Source organism: Melanostigma gelatinosum, assembly GCF_949748355.1.
Source record: "Melanostigma gelatinosum genome assembly, chromosome: 20".
Classification (NCBI taxonomy): domain Eukaryota; kingdom Metazoa; phylum Chordata; class Actinopteri; order Perciformes; family Zoarcidae; genus Melanostigma; species Melanostigma gelatinosum.
In genome coordinates this window covers 14310330-14327959 of record NC_136653.1, presented here as the reverse complement: position 1 = coordinate 14327959, position 17630 = coordinate 14310330, and the positions used below count along the sequence as shown (strand labels likewise).

Below are 17630 nucleotides of genomic sequence, written 5' to 3'. Positions count from 1 at the left end.
AGGGTCTTCTGGAGAAAATCTATTTCCCCTGTGGCTGATATCGACTTGCTGGAAAATCAATGAGGCCTTGGCCAGTCAGGTGAGCTCCACAGCAAAACCGAAATATAATGTGGATTTGTTTCACATCTGCTCCATCAGCTTTTTATGAAACCCTGTCAATAAGACAAGAAGAAAATACTTTGTTCGTTCTTGAATCAAGAAATACTTTATTCATCATGTAAACCTTCAGTTTATTCACATCCCATCAGTAAAGTCTGTTCAGTGACTCTTGTTCAATGATTTCATGAACACATTCACTTCATCCTCACAATCTATTTGTTTGACCCGAATCTCAGTTCTGTAAAAGAGAATAATGCATGATTTACTGATTGATTATGATTATAATAATTAGTGATATAACACATCATAGTACCTGATTTGTATAACGATTAAGAAAACAACAAGAACAACATTTAATCTGTTATAGAAAATAAACATAATTTCACTTAAAGAAATCTTTACAAAGAGTGCTGAGAACTAAATCTCTTTGATAAAGAAGCTCTGGTGATTTCTCTCTTTAAGAGCCATGCAGTGGAAGAGAAACGACAACTAACAAATACATCAATACATTTATATTTATCAAACATTTAAACCTCAGAGCAGTTTACATTTTCATGAAGAGAAATATCAGTTCAGGTCAACAGAGATGATCATGAGCAGTGACAGCCTCCATGGCTGAACAGACACAGGAAGGAGCTCCACCTAAAGACACTCAAACATTTACACTAATGAGAAGATGTCAAAGACCGCCCTCAATGTTTGATTGACAGGTGAAGAAAAATCAGCAATGAAGCGACAATGATGGAGACAAAATGAGTTTCAGGATTAAAACACAAAAATGAATTTGCTGTTCCTTAAATCACTTTTGTCTATTTTAGTTTACAGAACTCAGCAGTGTCTCCAAAATCATGACTCATAAGTCCAGCATAGAGAGGCTGAGTGAATGTGGTCTGGACTCTGTGGAGGAGAGTCATGGTTTCAGAGACGCTGTAGAAAGACAGAATACCTGCTCTGTGATCCAGGTACACTCCTACTCTGGAGGACCGAGGACCAGAGACGGGAGTTTGGATATTGTTGTACCAAAATATAAAACTGTTTTCGTTACAACGTAACGCCCAAGACTTGTAATTTGTTCCTAATCTACATTCATCCCAGCTCCCTGTTCTGCTGGTATTCTTGTATGCGACTGCTACATCAACTCCTCTTCCTCTCCACTCCACCTCCCAGTAACAACGTCCAGTCAGACTCTCTCTACTCAGGACCTGACACCATGAAGTGAATCTGTCTGGGTGACTAGAATAAGACTGTTGTTCACTCATAAATGTTGCTTTTCTGTTCCCCTCAGATAATAACAGATGTGTGTGTGCTGTGTTTGGATCCAGTGTGATTTCACTTGAATATCTTAAGAACTCAGCTCTGGTCTTGGGCTCTGCTCGTGAAGGTGACAGTAAAACGTCCACTTCAGTCACTGCCAGTGAGACGTTTGTCCACTTGTCTCTCAGAACGTCCTGTAGTTTATCTCTGACTTCTGACACAGCCGCCGTCACGTCCTCAAAGTAGCTCAGAGGACGGATGTCGATGGCGGACGAGTCTGTAGCTTCTCTGAGTGGTGGCAGTGAGGGGTAGTTGTGTAGAAACTGGTTGTGATCCTCTGTGTGTGAGAGCAGCTTCAGCTCAGCGTCTCTCCTCTTCAGCTCAGAGATCTCCTGCTCCAGCTTCTCCTGAAGCTCTTTGACTCGACTCACTTCACTTTTCTGCTGGGATCTGACCTGCTGCTTCACATCGGAGCTTCTTTTCTCCATGACACGGATCAGCTCGGTGAAGATCTTCTCGCTGTCCTTCACCGCTTCGTCGGCGGAGCGATTGACGGCCTCCACCTCCTGCTGGAGCAGCTTCACGTCTTTCTCTCTGTCCTGGATTCTCTGCTGGATGTTTAGTCGACTCACCTCCAGCTCTCTCTGCCTCTCAGTCCTTTCTGCTGCAGCTGTGACTGTGTCGTGGCCTTTGTGTTCATCCACAGAGCAGAGGTAACAGATACACTGCTGATCAGTACGGCAGAACATCTTCATCACCTCATCGTGACGAGAGCAGATGTTCTCCTGGAGCTTCTTGGAGGGGTCCACCAGCTTGTGTTTCTTTAATTGAGCTACATCATAATGAGGCTGGAGGTGTTTCTCACAATAAGAGACCAGACAGACCAGACAGGACTTGATGGCTTTCCGTTTCCTCCCAGTGCAGACATCACAGGACACATCTTCAGGTCCAGCATAGCAGTGATCAGCAGGAGCAGCTTGGAGTCCAGTCTTCTTCAGCTCCTCCACTAAAACTGCTAACATGGTGTTTTTCAGCAGGAGAGGCCTCGGTGTGAAGGTCTGCCTGCACTGAGGGCAGCTGTGGAGTTTCTTCACATCCTCTTCGTCCCAGAAGCTTTTAATACAGTTCATGCAGTAGCTGTGTCCACAGGAAGTAGCCACCGGATCCTTCAGTAGATCCAGACAGATGGAACAAGAGAAGGCTTCCCGATCCAGCTGAACTCCTTTCTGCGCCATTTCACCTCTCAGTGACGACGACTGTCTGAGTTTCGTTTCACTAGAAGCGACTCTGCTTTGACTTCAGATCTGAACAACATGTGTTTGTTCAGTGAATGGAGGCTGTCAGCTCTGTCGCTGCACCACCATGTTGGTTACACCCATCTTTAAAACTGTAGATCTGAAGGGGAGGGAACAAGGAAACATGTGGGCTGTGTTTGAGAGCAGGAGGAAGAAGGAGGGCTGATCAAGCTGTGCTTCATTCCAGGAAGAGGAGCAGCGCTGTGAATGTGAACTTTGCTTCCTCATTCACAAGCAGAGTCTCGGTTAAAACCTGCTCCACTTTAGAAAACGTTTCATTTCTGTCGTTGTGAAATATTTCTTGTCTCCTCAGAGGAAGAGTTATAGACAAACATGAAGCCATCAAAGGACTAATTCTGTTCAGTGTTCTTTTACTGCTTAAAAACAGCTGACAAAAGAGTGATCAAATGAAACTAATATGAAACTTTTAAATTGTCGTATAATACCTTTCTCTCATATATACTTGCATGCCACTTAGCTAATGCTATTGCACCTTAGGTGTGAATACCTCTATGTAACATGTATAATAGCAGGTGATTGAGGACATTGCACTTCATGTGTCATAAGAACTCATTCATTTGTAACTGCATAAATCCTACATTAATATGTAAACATACAGATTGAGTGATTGTAATTCAGCGAGGGTTTATTGTAAATCAGGGCTCATCATATTAAATTCATTATCTTGATAGAAAACCTCCAACAAGTTCATAGTTTACTTATTATTAAAAGCATGTTTATACGTAAATAAAGTGATGGAGACCTGACAAGTTGTTCTTCATATTTATTTACATTCTTACAAAAGAACAAATAAACCAGTTGATTTCAGGGGAGCAGGTGGCGATTGTGTGACTGTGATGTTTTAGGGACTTCTAGTTCGACCAGTACACTTCATCAAAGGATCCTGTTCCCTGGAGCTGCAGAGTGAGGGGGGTCTTCACCAGACGGGGCTGGATTACCACCATGGCCCTGAACTCTCTGTCCTCACTAGAACACACAATCGTAGCAAAATGCTAACGTTAGATAAGCTTCTCATAAACCCCGTGTAGACATTGTGATGGCGGTCTGTGGTTTGTTACCTGGGAGTGAAGCTGATCTGGAGACACTGGCTGCCGCTGGTGACGTGGAGCTCCTTCGACCTGGGAGACCAAAAGTCTGGTGTCACTCTGAACACACGGGAGCCTCCTTCATCTGACTCTACAAACACACACACACAGATACCATTTACTCAGATACCAGCTATATATCATAATTGCCATTCCAAAGCACTGTATGTGTAAAAAAAAAAAAAAAAGCATAATTCCAGTCAGTTTAGTCAAGTTGTGCATGAACTGAAGACCCCAACAAATCCCAGAGCTAACGTAAGAGCGACGATACAGACAACAACACAGAAGACAGTTCAGTCGACACCTGTAACTGATTTCCAGTCAGTGTGGGCTCCGTGTCTGTAGAGGATGACTTCTATTATCTGCGTCTGCCCCACGTAGCAGAACCCAAAGTCGACGCTGTCACTGGACAGACGCATTGTAACGAGCTCCAGATGGGCACAGAGAGGCACTGTCTGCACAGAGCAGAGAAGAAATTCACTTTGTGAGGTCAATTACCTATAAACATGCATAACGACTTCTGTTATATCAGTTTGTTTCTCCTCTTCCACGCATTTCTACCGTTGAGCTTCACGACAGTGTCTGACCTGCAGGCTGTTGTTGCTGTAGTGAATCAGGAGGTTTTGCTGGAAACACAGCTTCCTTTCCTCTCTTGCACGATGGATCAGCGTCACCCCAGGAGGGACTTCCTCGCCTGCCTGGTCTGCATGATCCAGAAGGGACAGGGAGCAGTGGAAGGCCACCTTCACCTGGTATTCACAGCAAAAGAGTACAACTAACTGATAAGAATGACAAGATAACGGAACATTTTGTATTATCCAGAACATGACCGACTCTCCTCTTCTCACCTGCATGCTTTGTTGTGGGTGCAGCACCAGAGACTGGCTGTCACCAGTAGGTGGGTTACTGGAGGTGCTGGTCCGGACTCGAAGCTGCTGCTTAAGCACTCTAAAGGGAGGCTGAGTCCCCAGTCGGAAGTGTAGAGGCATTTCTGAGTTGTTTCTCAGCTGAAAGGCCCGTTCGGTGTCAAATTCACGAACTACCACCTACGGAGCAAAACAACCAGAAAAGCGACCGCTGAGCATGACTGCTCTGAAATACTGAACACCGGTGGGTCAATACGTCATGCATGCACTTCAGTGTGTCAGAGCACTTTTGATGAGTGTTGTTGATTTCTCAGACAGACCTTCTCGGATGTTGTCTTCAGTAAATCACCGGCTGAGGCATGAAACTCCAGCACCCCCCCGTCCTCCTCTATCTGCACCATCAGCCTGCAGCAACATGGAGCCAAAGGGGAAGATATGAAATGTAATCAGACCACCTCTTGTCTGACCTCAGCTCATTTGCATTTAGGAAACACAGACAGAGTTTGGATTCATTCGGGATTTTGGGGACTTGGTATGACTGTAATTGCTTACACTGCAGGCTTAACGACTGCAAGTAGATCCATTCTGACAGGCTCCAAATCCAAACCCTGAGCTCTTCCAACTTTACCCGGGACACAGGCAGCCATCTGTAAACACAACACAATAACAAGGGACTTTAGGTTGCGTCAGAGTCATCTCCTGTGTGCCTTTTCCAGGATTTACAATTGAAAGACGCTGTTTGGCGCGTTGCGCCCGTCACCTCGGAGTCTAGGCTCATGAAGCCCAGAGCCAGGCCCACACATCTGGACTCACAACCTGACCCGGAAAGAGTCAAAGGAGTGAAAGACGCATGGATGGTGCTGCTGCTCTTTGCTCGAATCACCTTGAGATAATCAGCAGAAAAAGATAATACGTCGTTATTCATATCGCTAAAAGCAGAGTGGTAAAATGGATGTGTAGCTAAAGTCTTATCAACGTACTATTTGCTGGGGTGTGATGCAGTATGGGTAATCCGAGAGGTTGCCCACATGAGGTCTGATGTGAACAGAGAAGAGTTTTTTCTTTGCAGGAGAGGGATCGAGACATGTTTCCTCTTCCTCGCAGTCATCCTCGGATACACATGCCTCCCCTTCCCCGCTCTGAAATCAATAGGACGAAGCCGCTTTGAGCCAATGAAATGTGGGTTCACTCACTGGCATCGTAGCCACAATAATTTCCCAGAGGCATCGTCATAAAAGTCATTAAAGTTTATGTTCACGTATCCGTGTTGCGACGTAAAATGGACTCACGGTCATGCTACGGAGGGAGGAACTCGTCCCCTCAGAACCTCGGGTCGTATTTCTTTCCCAGGCTGTTTGAACGTTCCCACCAGAAATCCCTAATGCTCCACTTAACGCCTCGTTGCCGTCAGCATCTTTAACTGGAAAGGCGTCTCCATACGCCACCACAACATCCACCAGTTTATGGTCATTCTGATCTATGTTGTATGTTTCCCAGTCCACGCGAATATCTGGTGGCAAAGATTTAAATGAGATAACTTTATTGAAGTAGTCAGTCAGAGTCAGAGAGGTCACAGGAGACTACACATAAAAAAAGACATGCTGCTATAGCAGGAGTCAGACTAACACACAAACAAACCAAGTGGAGACATTGGTGTAGCTCAGGAACGCTTTACAGTTGTTGGCTCTGAAGAAAACATGTGGAGCATTATGGGTATTCGTAACCAGCCACTCTCCACACTTTCCCTTACCAAACATGGTGGGATTGTTGATGCGAAAACAACGAGACACCGTGTCCCCTCCAGATACACGAGTGCCAAACCTGATGGTGCAAGCAGGAATGTCAAACTGATATAGATGTAATGCCATCATGAGTGTGTTTTAATGGGAGAGAAGGACAGGACAGGAGAACAGACTGTGTTATTGGTCCCTGGTTCTGGTTGTCTGGGCGTGGGCCCATCATTTGGAAGTAGAGTGGGCAGCCAGTCACCGTCATCTGCACGGGAATGAGCGTGGGCTCGAGGTCCCCCACCTACGGGGGGGGGGGGGGGGGGGGGATTAGATTTCAACATTATTCATCAGTCTGCAACAAAATCAACAGGTCTCTTTGAAAAATCTTACTCTTACAGTAAAAAGTAAGTTCTAATCCTTAAATATCTGTTACACCCCATTGCATGGCATCGTACTTTGCATATGAGCTGATCTCTGTATTCGCCCCACATGTCCGTGTAGGCAGTGACGTCCACAGTCTGCGTCTCAAAAGGTCCCAGCGTCCCAGAGTCTGGCAGGACAAAGAAAGCTGCTCCTTTCCCATGAGCCAGCAGGCTGCTCACACACTCTGCCGAGAGATACGGGAAGTTGGAGTGTGCGCTCAATCTGCTTGATTTGAAAAGTGTGTGTGCTGTGCGCACGAATGAAAAGTTAAGCTCACCCTTGAGGGCTTTTTCTTCTGCTTTCTGAGCTTGAACAGAGTCAAGCGGCTTCTTGACATATGTCAATCTGCGATTAAAATGCAGCGCGCGTCACATCTGCAGTACAGCAAAGTCATTCTGTGATCCATTATTCAGGTTGGTGAGCTAGCTCCCCTTACCTTCTCTCTGACTGCTTCTTTGGCTTTGAGGCATGGCAGCAGGTGAAATAATCCGCCTCTATGATAAAAGGGGCAGGGATGGCAGTTTGATTGGTTATCAATAACTGCTTCGTAACGGCTCTGCTCAAAACGACGTCATCACGGAAGTCAAGCAACAGTGCCGAGGGGCTCTCGTCATCTGGAGGAGAGCTAAAGGCAAAGAAAAGCGAGCGTGACTTAACAAACACTTATGCGATGGAGTTAGTGAAGCTACCATGGTGGTTAGATAATAGACTTTAAGCCAAGGTTACTACCAGACACTGGGCAGTGAGTAGGACACACTGAGTTTCTTGGTTTTGGAAGCCATGATGCCAACAACAAGAGGAGAGCTCATCCCCTGGACCTCACAGAGAGCAGCTACCTCAGTGAGATCCAGCTGGACAAAGAGACAAATATATGAAGGATAAGGATTTATATACCAGTTGTAACTGTACCGTGTCACTGGGGAATAGGTCACAGTAGAGGAGCTAATTACGCTCTAACTTTAGTTTCACTGGGACTTTAATATCTTTGGTACTTACAGCTGTGTGGGAGATGAAACGAACCGTGATCTCCAAACTGGCATTCGGTCCCAGAGTGCCAGAAGAGGGGTCAAAACTGGCTGTACACAGTTCAGCCTGTTTACCCTGGAGCGGAGCCTGGTGGGGGAAACGTAAAACTCAGATCACCGAGTATTAATTGTCATGAAAGACATCTTAATTTGACATATGAGAAATAAAAAAACTAAGATCATATGTATACCAACAGCCTTACATACGATACAGATGAAGCACCTCAATCATTCAAACGGACCAGGGGCGACTCACACGATGGCAGCATTCATTGCATCGTTCATTCTTCTCACAGTAAATGAAGTGGTGGTCAAATGAAGCGACGCCAGCGTACCATCCAGCCGAAGTGTGAAGGCAGCAGGGTCTGGTTGAAGAGAGTCACGGTTGCCTCGGCAGGAACTCCAATGTAGAGTTCAGAGAAGAGCAGCTGGCAGTTCAGCAGACACACCCGTGGAGACTGCACATGCGCTCGCACCGACAAGTGACTGCAACAAACACACACAGGTAGTGTTGCTTGTTATCAGCGGGACGGACCGCTGAGTGACATCATTATCTGCACGGACCTTCCTTTCATTCAGTACAGCGGTTATTTTATCTCAGCTGAGCATCATTACCATCCCGTTCCATTCTCCACTGTCAACTCCAGCTCTGTTTCATATCGCTGGCAGAAATGGGGACTAAATAGCACATCTACACTGCAAGAGGCCAAGGGGGGCAGCACACCTCTGCGTGGGTCCACCGATATCTAAGCAACACAGATTCATATCGATTTAATGTTGTTTTTATCAGAAATGTTTTGCTGTGTTATTGTCCAGTGTGCAGCACCTGTGTGTCCTGGCGGTCCTGCTGACTGTTGGGCCTCTCCTCCAGTGTCCAGGAAGCCTCCAGATGGGTAATGTTAGTGAAGAGCAGAGTGGTCTGTGCCTGCTCCCCGAGCTTCATGAGCCCAAACTCCACACTGGGCACACCGAGGGTCACTATGGGACCCTGGCCGAAGTCAAACGATGCACATAAAGAGGTCACAGCTCAAAGATAAACTATACCCTCGGAATATCACAGCAACACATTAGATTTGTGGAATAGAAAGATTTTAGCCATTTTGTGACGGTGTTAAGATTCATTCTTACCTTAAAACAGACTTCCACGGCCAAAGTGACGGGCTCGTGGCGGTGCTCTATGTGGCAAACCAGACTGGTCACAACCTTCTCCGGTTTCCCTCCACTCAAAATCAGGTCGAAATCGAAACACTCGTTTTCCTCTTGACCCACAAAAGGACAGATCAATCAACACTGAACTAATACATCAACTACATGAAATGGTGTTCACAATTCATCATGTACAAGTGAACCTAGTTAAAAGGAGGATTATTTCTGTGTTATTCTCCATTGTACTGTGTGACACACCTATGCTACCAGCAGAGGGCGCTACTTCAATGATGTGGCTGCCGCTGCTCATTCTCTCCCATTGAAAAAAGATGCGGGTTTTGCTGTGGTTCCACATCTAAAAACACACAAGACACAGACACAACCATGGATAACTGTAATTGTGGTAGAAATCTAATATCTGTCATGTATAGGTAACATAAGGAAATGAATATAACCTTGAAATGCCTGCGGGTGTTCGAGCAAATAAAGATCTCTCCGGGGATAACGACAGCATAGGGCTCCAGTAGGACCTGGTACGGCTCTGTGGATCCCTTGAGCTCTATCTCCATGACTATGACATCGCCTACCTTGGACCCAGTGCGCACGGGCTGAAGGACACTAGATGTACACACACACACACACACACACACGATCCAATACTTTGTTCGATGAAGTGTGCTGAACTTGCCGTGTGATCTCAGTTCTTTGGATGTGTCGTGTTGGGGTGTTACTTTTACACACACTTCTACCACAGTGCACAGAGAGTCACAGGAGCTTTACCCTTCGTCAGTGGGCTCTGGTGGCAGATGGGGAACATCCCTCAGGACTAAGTGACAGACACTGTGGCAATCCTTCAACTTAAGAAAACACAAACATCACATGAATTAAGTATCAGCGTGTAGCTTCCAAACAGGAGACTCATAATGTAAGACATACTGTGTTATAAAAATATTGTTTTCTGTTGTGTATTTGGAGTCCTTTGTACTTCTTTAGGGCAGAAGGTGAATAGAAACTCTTGATCCTGGCAGGGGGGTAGAACTCCAGTTCGGGGGCTGACATGGAAAGCATCGTCTGTGGCCTGGTGGGTTTCCCCTGGAAGGAATGGCTGCAGGTTTGGCTTCATGATCTGCCAGTGGAATGGCAGCTCCAAGTGGCTTCAGCCCCAGAGAGAGAGAGAGAGAGAGCGAGAGAGCGAGAGAGAGAGAGAGAGAGAGAGAGAGAGATTTAATGTGATATGTAATGATCCCCAAAGGGAAACTCTTCTTCTACTTGTGCCGCTGTGCAGGGTCAGCGACGGAGCTGCAGGCCTGGGTCTCGTAGTTAATCAGCACTTAAGTTTCTCACTCGAGGACACAATTACTCTGTTAAATCCTGCCAACACTAGGGGCTTGAATCCCAGTGCTCCAATTTAAGAGGTCTCCCTTCTTACTACGTTATCCTCTGGCCACAAAGAGCACACGTGTTGTTTGTACTTGTGAAGAGACATGACATCAACTGTTCTATTTCATGCTTCGTAGCGATGATAAATGAGAGGGTGAGGCTTACACGTTGTTTCTAATGATGAGTTGTTTCTGCTGCACAGAGTGAGGGTTACACGGGCCGAAACGGACAAAGTGCTCTGCAGTGAGGTCACGCACCTCTCCCACCACAGGAGGCTCCTTCTTCCCAGATACAGATGCAAGCTCAAGTGCAATCAGCTGGCCCTCACCTGGGGAACTCACACATTATACAGACAATGGACAAATCGACTTGGACCTTACAATGGACAAATTCAAAGTCACGTTTTACTAGTTTTCTGATCACTGAAAAGATTCACCTTCAATGGAAATGTCTTTCACCTGGCAGTTGTCACACACAACAGTGAACACCTGACAGCTCCTCTCAGCAGTAGTGGGGAAGAACACCACCTGCAAACCCACACACACACACACACTATTATTTGAAGCACACTGAGAATTTATAGGACTGAATTTAAATTCAAACTAACTGTGTTCAGCTGCAGAGAAGTGAAACCTGCTGCTTCTAACCTGAGAGGCCTATGACGCATTGCATCTGCATTTTTTCCCATTTACCTCCATAACACACTCACCTCCACTACAGTGGCCTCTCCTGGCTGCAGCGCAAAAAGAGACGGGCTGACTGCAAAGGGTGGCTGCTCAGAAAAGTACGTTCTTGCCACAGACTATATAAAGAAAAAGAAAAAACCTTTTTATAAATGTCGGATGTAGAACAGTTCCTGTATCTTAGATAATGTGTCAGATTGATTTTCACCCTGAGGTTCGAGGCTGGCCACTGGTTCTTGGGGATGATGCAAAAGGTCCCGGCGCTGAAGCTTATATTTTTGCACAAGAACTCAACAAATTTCACCCCTCCGATCAGACAACAACCACAGTCCAGAACTCTTGGTACTGCACAATAATTAGGGGTAAATATCAACAGTGCACGACCGATTAAAGTACACTCATGAGCATTACAACAACAACGGTAGGTTGGTAGATTCTTATGAGACTCACGTGTGAGTATTGGAGGGGGTCTTCTGGCTGCGATGGGCACCCAAAATCGGTGTCCAGCAAGGGTCTCCACCGCTATGTAGTCCTCATAGTCCCCCAAGGAGTCTGGAGCGAAGCGCGACAAAATGGAACATGTGAAGGACTTTTCAGAGCGGTGGATTATCTCCTTTCAAGGAAAACACCATCTTAACTGACCACTGTGAGTCACAGAGGTCTGGAAGAGTGACAGCAGAGAAGAAAAGGCCACAGAACATGAATGAGTCGACAAGCACAAGATGACAACTACTTTCCAGAAATCACTCACAACTCCAGACATTTCAAACTTTACTGATGATACGTGAAGCACAGCACTTGATTAAGACCATGTGAAAAGAGGGTGAAAACAGCCACTCATTATCAAATGCAAAACAGTTATTCTAGCAACAAAATGTGAATTTATCAACAAATATGGGTCTGATTATGGGCCTCTCTACTTATCCAAATTAACATTTACTGAAGAAATACTTGCCATGAAATACATGAAGCAATTGCATGAAGTCCTATTAATTAAGTTTGCTGTCAGTAAACAGACTGCATGTTTGTGTTTTAATGGTGATTTAAACTACAAATGACCAACTTTAAAATCTGCACTTCTAGTTCATTGTATTGGCATTTCATTTGCCATAAACAGGAAATAACAGTGTAAAAGCAGTGATCTCACAAAACAAGTCGCGACATAATGTAGACTGGACTGTTTACCTTGTTACCAATGTGTCTCCATGTTGTAGTTGTGGCTGCAGGATGAATGAGGATGAACTAACTGGCGAGTGTAAATTATCACAGATTGAACGTCAGGAAGAGCGGAAAAATCCCAGCGAGATGCAGAGCAAATCTTCACCCCCAAAACAGTGGACTGATATCCGGAAACTGCGCTCAGTACTGACGAATTACAAATACACGCTGTGTTCAGGCAGAAAGACCTCCTCTTCTCCCCGCGTGCATGATCCAGAGCTGTGTTTACAGAGAGGAATGCGCTGTAAATGGTTGATGTGTTCCAGAGGAAAGTTTTCTTTTTTTTTTCACCCTGCTCTTCGCTTGTCTCCACGCGCACTAGAGAGAGGAGCTGAGTTTTTTTTCCTTCTGGAGCTGCGCCTCTGATGTCAGCAACAACGTGAGCTCCAGGAAGTGGTGACGCTCTCCGGTGGTGCGTTTACGAGACAGCGGCGTCAAAGTGGAGGGCGCAGCGCCACCCCGTGGACACCTGGAGCAAGTACAGCGACTGCTGCAAATAGGCCGGTTTCATTTTTTATTCTGTACTAACACAAACACCACCGGAAAACCTCATACACTTAATCCCTAAGAATACATATACATATATGTAATTATAATTAGATATACTTATAGTAAAAATATAGAAAAAATGACCCAAATAACACAATACATATTTTTTCCTTGAATAAATAATAATCCAAAATAAAGAATAATAAATGTGCAGTTACAGTATGTGTTTTCACAGTCTTGTCGAAAAGAGTGCAACGCAGTAACCATCATGCCAGAGCTATTGATGGCTTGAGGACAGTTTGACAGTTAAAAGAGGATTTAAAAAAAGAAAAGTAAAGTGGCGACAGCACTTGCAGATGTCGACTGTCACCCGATGAGTTCACCTACAGTGTGTGTGTGGCAGCACTTTCTCAGGATTCGAGTGCTCCTCTGGGTCAGAGGAACAGTTTATTAAGTCGAAAAAACAAATAAAGACAAATGGTGCACTAATGACTCAATCCTCGTCCCCATTAACCAAAAGTTCCTCCCTTTATTGTGTCTGCAGGAGTTATTAGGAACTTGGATCTTGCCTGTTTATCTGTAAACATCTGTAAAATGTGGACACAACTGGGAGCCCGTGTGATTTATTTTTCTGACAGCGGGGACAGCATGTTGTGTTAAATCAGCAAGCACGTCAACACGAGCGGCAGACTGATGGCCAGTGTTAATGAAACAGACCATGCAGCAGTGTATTGTAACTCATCTCAGCCGTGTGTTGTGCTCTTGTCAGACAGAACCATGACATTTCAAGCTGGAAAAGAGACCAAAATCAAAATGTAAACCCGGGCAGTCCTTGTCTCCACTTTTTGGCATTTTAGACCAGACAATCAGAACAACAAATGCTCCACTGACCTCGACCGCAGCATCGCTCTCTTCAGATTAGCTCTCCACGGCACTGTTTTATTGTGATCCGACATGATCTGTAAGACTGCTTCAGTGCAATGAATATCAATTGGACATTTGCATCTCTCTTAGGACTTGTAGATTACTGTACCACTGAACTGTGCTAGATGAACACCACGGGCAGCTATTATAAACAACAACAGGCAGTGTGTGTGTGTGTGTGGGTGTGAGTGTGTGTGTGTGTGTGTGTGTGTGTGTGTGTGTGTGTGTGTGTGTGTGTGTGTGTGTGTGTTTCTTGTGGCTTTTGGAGCATCACTTTGGAGAATTTTTCAGAGAGATTTGCAGGATGCCTTTGCGGCCAGTTTTATGAAAAGCAGTCAAACTGATTTTACATACTAAGAAATAAATACTGTTGGCAGGCGAGGGTTGCAGACGAGTTGCAGGTCTGCACTCAAAGCTTTTTTACTGCCGATCCCGGGGGTCACGTCGTGCTGGGAGTTTCCCCTCGTGGGTACTGAACCAGCCTTCACTAACCAAGTAGCACTTGAACAAGATGTGTCTGCGGAAAGCACAGTTCACATACTTTTGTTTGTCCTTGTGGCTGCATTTTTTCATCTCAGCGAAAAGGGTCTTCTGGAGAAAATCTATTTCCCCTGTGGCTGATATCGACTTGCTGGAAAAAAAATGAGGCCTTGGCCAGTCAGGTGAGCTCCACAGCAAAACCGAAATATAATGTGGATTTGTTTCACATCTGCTCCATCAGCTTTTTATGAAACCCTGTCAATAAGACAAGAAGAAAATACTTTGTTCGTTCTTGAATCAAGAAATACTTTATTCATCATTTAAACCTTCAGTTTATTCACATCCCATCAGTAAAGTCTGTTCAGTGACTCTTGTTCAATGATTTCATGAACACATTCACTTCATCCTCACAATCTATTTGTTTGACCCGAATCTCAGTTCTGTAAAAGAGAATAATGCATGATTTACTGATTGATTATGATTATAATAATTAGTGATATAACACATCATAGTACCTGATTTGTATAACGATTAAGAAAACAACAAGAACAACATTTAATCTGTTATAGAAAATAAACATAATTTCACTTAAAGAAATCTTTACAAAGAGTGCTGAGAACTAAATCTCTTTGATAAAGAAGCTCTGGTGATTTCTCTCTTTAAGAGCCGTGCAGTGGAAGAGAAACGACAACTAACAAATACATCAATACATTTATATTTATCAAACATTTAAACCTCAGAGCAGTTTACATTTTCATGAAGAGAAATATCAGTTCAGGTCAACAGAGATCATCATGAGCAGTGACAGCCTCCATGGCTGAACAGACACAGGAAGGAGCTCCACCTAAAGACACTCAAACATTTACACTAATGAGAAGACGTCAAAGACCGCCCTCAATGTTTGATTGACAGGTGAAGAAAAATCAGCAATGAAGCGACAATGATGGAGACAAAATGAGTTTCAGGATTAAAACACAAAAATGAATTTGCTGTTCCTTAAATCACTTTTGTCTATTTTAGTTTACAGAACTCAGCAGTGTCTCCTAAAGCATGACTCAGAAGTCCAGCATAGAGAGGCTGAGTGAATGTGGTCTGGACTCTGTGGAGGAGAGTCATGGTTTCAGAGACGCTGTAGAAAGACAGAATACCTGCTCTGTGATCCAGGTACACTCCTACTCTGGAGGACTGAGGACCAGAGACGGGAGTTTGGATATTGTTGTACCAAAATGTAAAACTGTTTTCGTTACAATCTAACGCCCAAGACTTGTCATTCAATCCAAATTGATTCCAGCTCCCTGTTCTGCTGATATTCTTGTATGCGACTGCTACATCAACTCCTCTTCCTCTCCACTCCACCTCCCAGTAACAACGTCCAGTCAGACTCTCTCTACTCAGGACCTGAGAACATGAAGTGAATCTGTCTGGGTGACTAGAATAAGACTGTTGTTCTCTCATTACTGTTGCTTTTCTGTTCCACTCAGATAATAACAGCTGTGTGTATGCTGTGTTTGGATCCAGTGTGATTTCACTTGAATATCTTAAGAACTCAGCTCTGGTCTTGGGCTCTGCTTGTGAAGGAGACAGTAAAACGTCCACTTCAGTCACTGCCAGTGAGACGTTTGTCCACTTGTCTCTCAGAACGTCCTGTAGTTTATCTCTGACTTCTGACACAGCCGCCGTCACGTCCTCAAAGTAGCTCAGAGGACGGATGTGGATGGCGGACGAGTCTGTAGCTTCTCTGAGTGGTGGCAGTGAGGGGTAGTTGTGTAGAAACTGGTTGTGATCCTCTGTGTGTGAGAGCAGCTTCAGCTCAGCGTCTCTCCTCTTCAGCTCAGAGATCTCCTGCTCCAGCTTCTCCTGAAGCTCTTTGACTCGACTCACTTCACTTTTCTGCTGGGATCTGACCTGCTGCTTCACATCGGAGCTTCTTTTCTCCATGAGACGGATCAGCTTGGTGAAGATCTTCTCGCTGTCCTTCACCGCTTCGTCGGCGGAGCGATTGACGGCCTCCACCTCCTGCTGAAGCAGCTTCACGTCTTTCTCTCTGTCCTGGATTCTCTGCTGGATGTTTAGTCGACTCACCTCCAGCTCTCTCTGCCTCTCAGTCCTTTCTGCTGCAGCTGAGACTGTGTCGTGGCCTTTGTGTTCATCCACAGAGCAGAGGTAACAGATACACTGCTGATCAGTACGGCAGAACATCTTCATCACCTCATCGTGACGAGAGCAGATGTTCTCCTGGAGCTTCTTGGAGGGGTCCACCAGCTTGTGTTTCTTTAATTGAGCTACATCATAATGACGCTGGAGGTGTTTCTCACAATAAGAGACCAGACAGACCAGACAGGACTTGATGGCTTTCCGTTTCCTCCCAGTGCAGACATCACAGGACACATCTTCAGGTCCAGCATAGCAGTGATCAGCAGGAGCAGCTTGCAGTCCAGTCTTCTTCAGCTCCTCCACTAAAACTGCTAACATGGTGTTTTTCAGCAGGAGAGGCCTCGGTGTGAAGGTCTGCCTACACTGAGGGCAGCTGTGGAGTTTCTTCACATCCTCTACATCCCAGTGTGTTTTAATACAGTTCATGCAGTAGCTGTGTCCACAGGGAATAGTCACCGGATCCTTCAGTAGATCCAGACAGATGGAACAAGAGAAGGCTTCCCGATCCAGCTGAACTCCTTTCTGCGCCATTTCACCTCTCAGTGACGACGACTGTCTGAGTTTCGTTTCACTAGAAGCGACTCTGCTTTGACTTCAGATCTGAACAACATGTGTTTGTTCAGTGAATGGAGGCTGTCCGCTCTATCGCTGCACCACCATGTTGGTTACACCCATCTTTAAAACTGTAGATCTGAAGGGGAGGGAACAAGGAAACATGTGGGCTGTGTTTGAGAGCAGGAGGAAGAAGGAGGGCTGATCAAGCTGTGCTTCATTCCAGGAAGAGGAGCAGCGCTGTGAATGTGAACTTTGCTTCCTCATTCACAAGCAGAGTCTCGGTTAAAACCTGCTCCACTTTAGAAAACGTTTCATTTCTGTCGTTGTGAAATATTTCTTGTCTCCTCAGAGGACGAGTTATAGACAAACATGAAGCCATCAAAGGACTAATTCTGTTCAGTGTTCTTTTACTGCTTAAAAACAGCTGACAAAAGAGTGATCAAATGAAACTAATATGAAACATTTAAATTGTCGTATAATACCTTTCTCTCATATATACTTGCATGCCACTTAGCTAATGCTATTGCACCTTAGGTGTGAATACCTCTATGTAACATGTATAATAGCAGGTGATTGAGGACATTGCACTTCATGTGTCATAAGAACTCATTCATTTGTAACTGCATAAATCCTACATTAATATGTAAACATACAGATTGAGTGATTGTAATTCAGCGAGGGTTTATTGTAAATCAGGGCTCATCATATTAAATTCATTATCTTGAGAGAAAACCTCCAACAAGTTCATAGTTTACTTATTATTAAAAGCACGTTTATACGTAAATAAAGTGATGGAGACCTGA

The 17630-nt window shown here is 44.9% G+C and overlaps 2 protein-coding genes across 2 annotated transcripts; both read right to left on the bottom strand.

The window, feature by feature from the left end:
* Window positions 1-246: 246 nt before the first annotated feature.
* On the bottom strand, window positions 247-16803 carry LOC306794033 (tripartite motif-containing protein 16-like; the record flags this gene model as incomplete). Its single annotated transcript, XM_079291895.1, has 2 exons — window positions 247-2365; window positions 16500-16803. The coding sequence occupies 2 exons, from the start codon at window positions 16801-16803 to the stop codon at window positions 909-911; spliced, it is 1761 nt and encodes a 586-aa protein (XP_079148021.1). The 3' UTR covers window positions 247-908.
* Window positions 3416-11770, bottom strand: LOC306794277 (deleted in lung and esophageal cancer protein 1-like; the record flags this gene model as incomplete). Its single annotated transcript, XM_079292318.1, has 32 exons — window positions 3416-3635; window positions 3728-3845; window positions 4059-4209; window positions 4342-4503; window positions 4603-4800; window positions 4941-5025; window positions 5173-5267; window positions 5381-5503; window positions 5601-5759; window positions 5910-6130; window positions 6371-6441; window positions 6536-6651; window positions 6806-6957; window positions 7051-7118; window positions 7210-7398; window positions 7503-7624; window positions 7770-7886; window positions 8134-8284; window positions 8414-8544; window positions 8625-8786; window positions 8927-9057; window positions 9203-9299; window positions 9400-9562; window positions 9725-9801; window positions 9930-10098; window positions 10490-10652; window positions 10761-10851; window positions 11034-11126; window positions 11216-11352; window positions 11458-11559; window positions 11650-11668; window positions 11759-11770. The coding sequence occupies 32 exons, from the start codon at window positions 11768-11770 to the stop codon at window positions 3521-3523; spliced, it is 3960 nt and encodes a 1319-aa protein (XP_079148444.1). The 3' UTR covers window positions 3416-3520.
* Window positions 16804-17630: the final 827 nt, after the last annotated feature.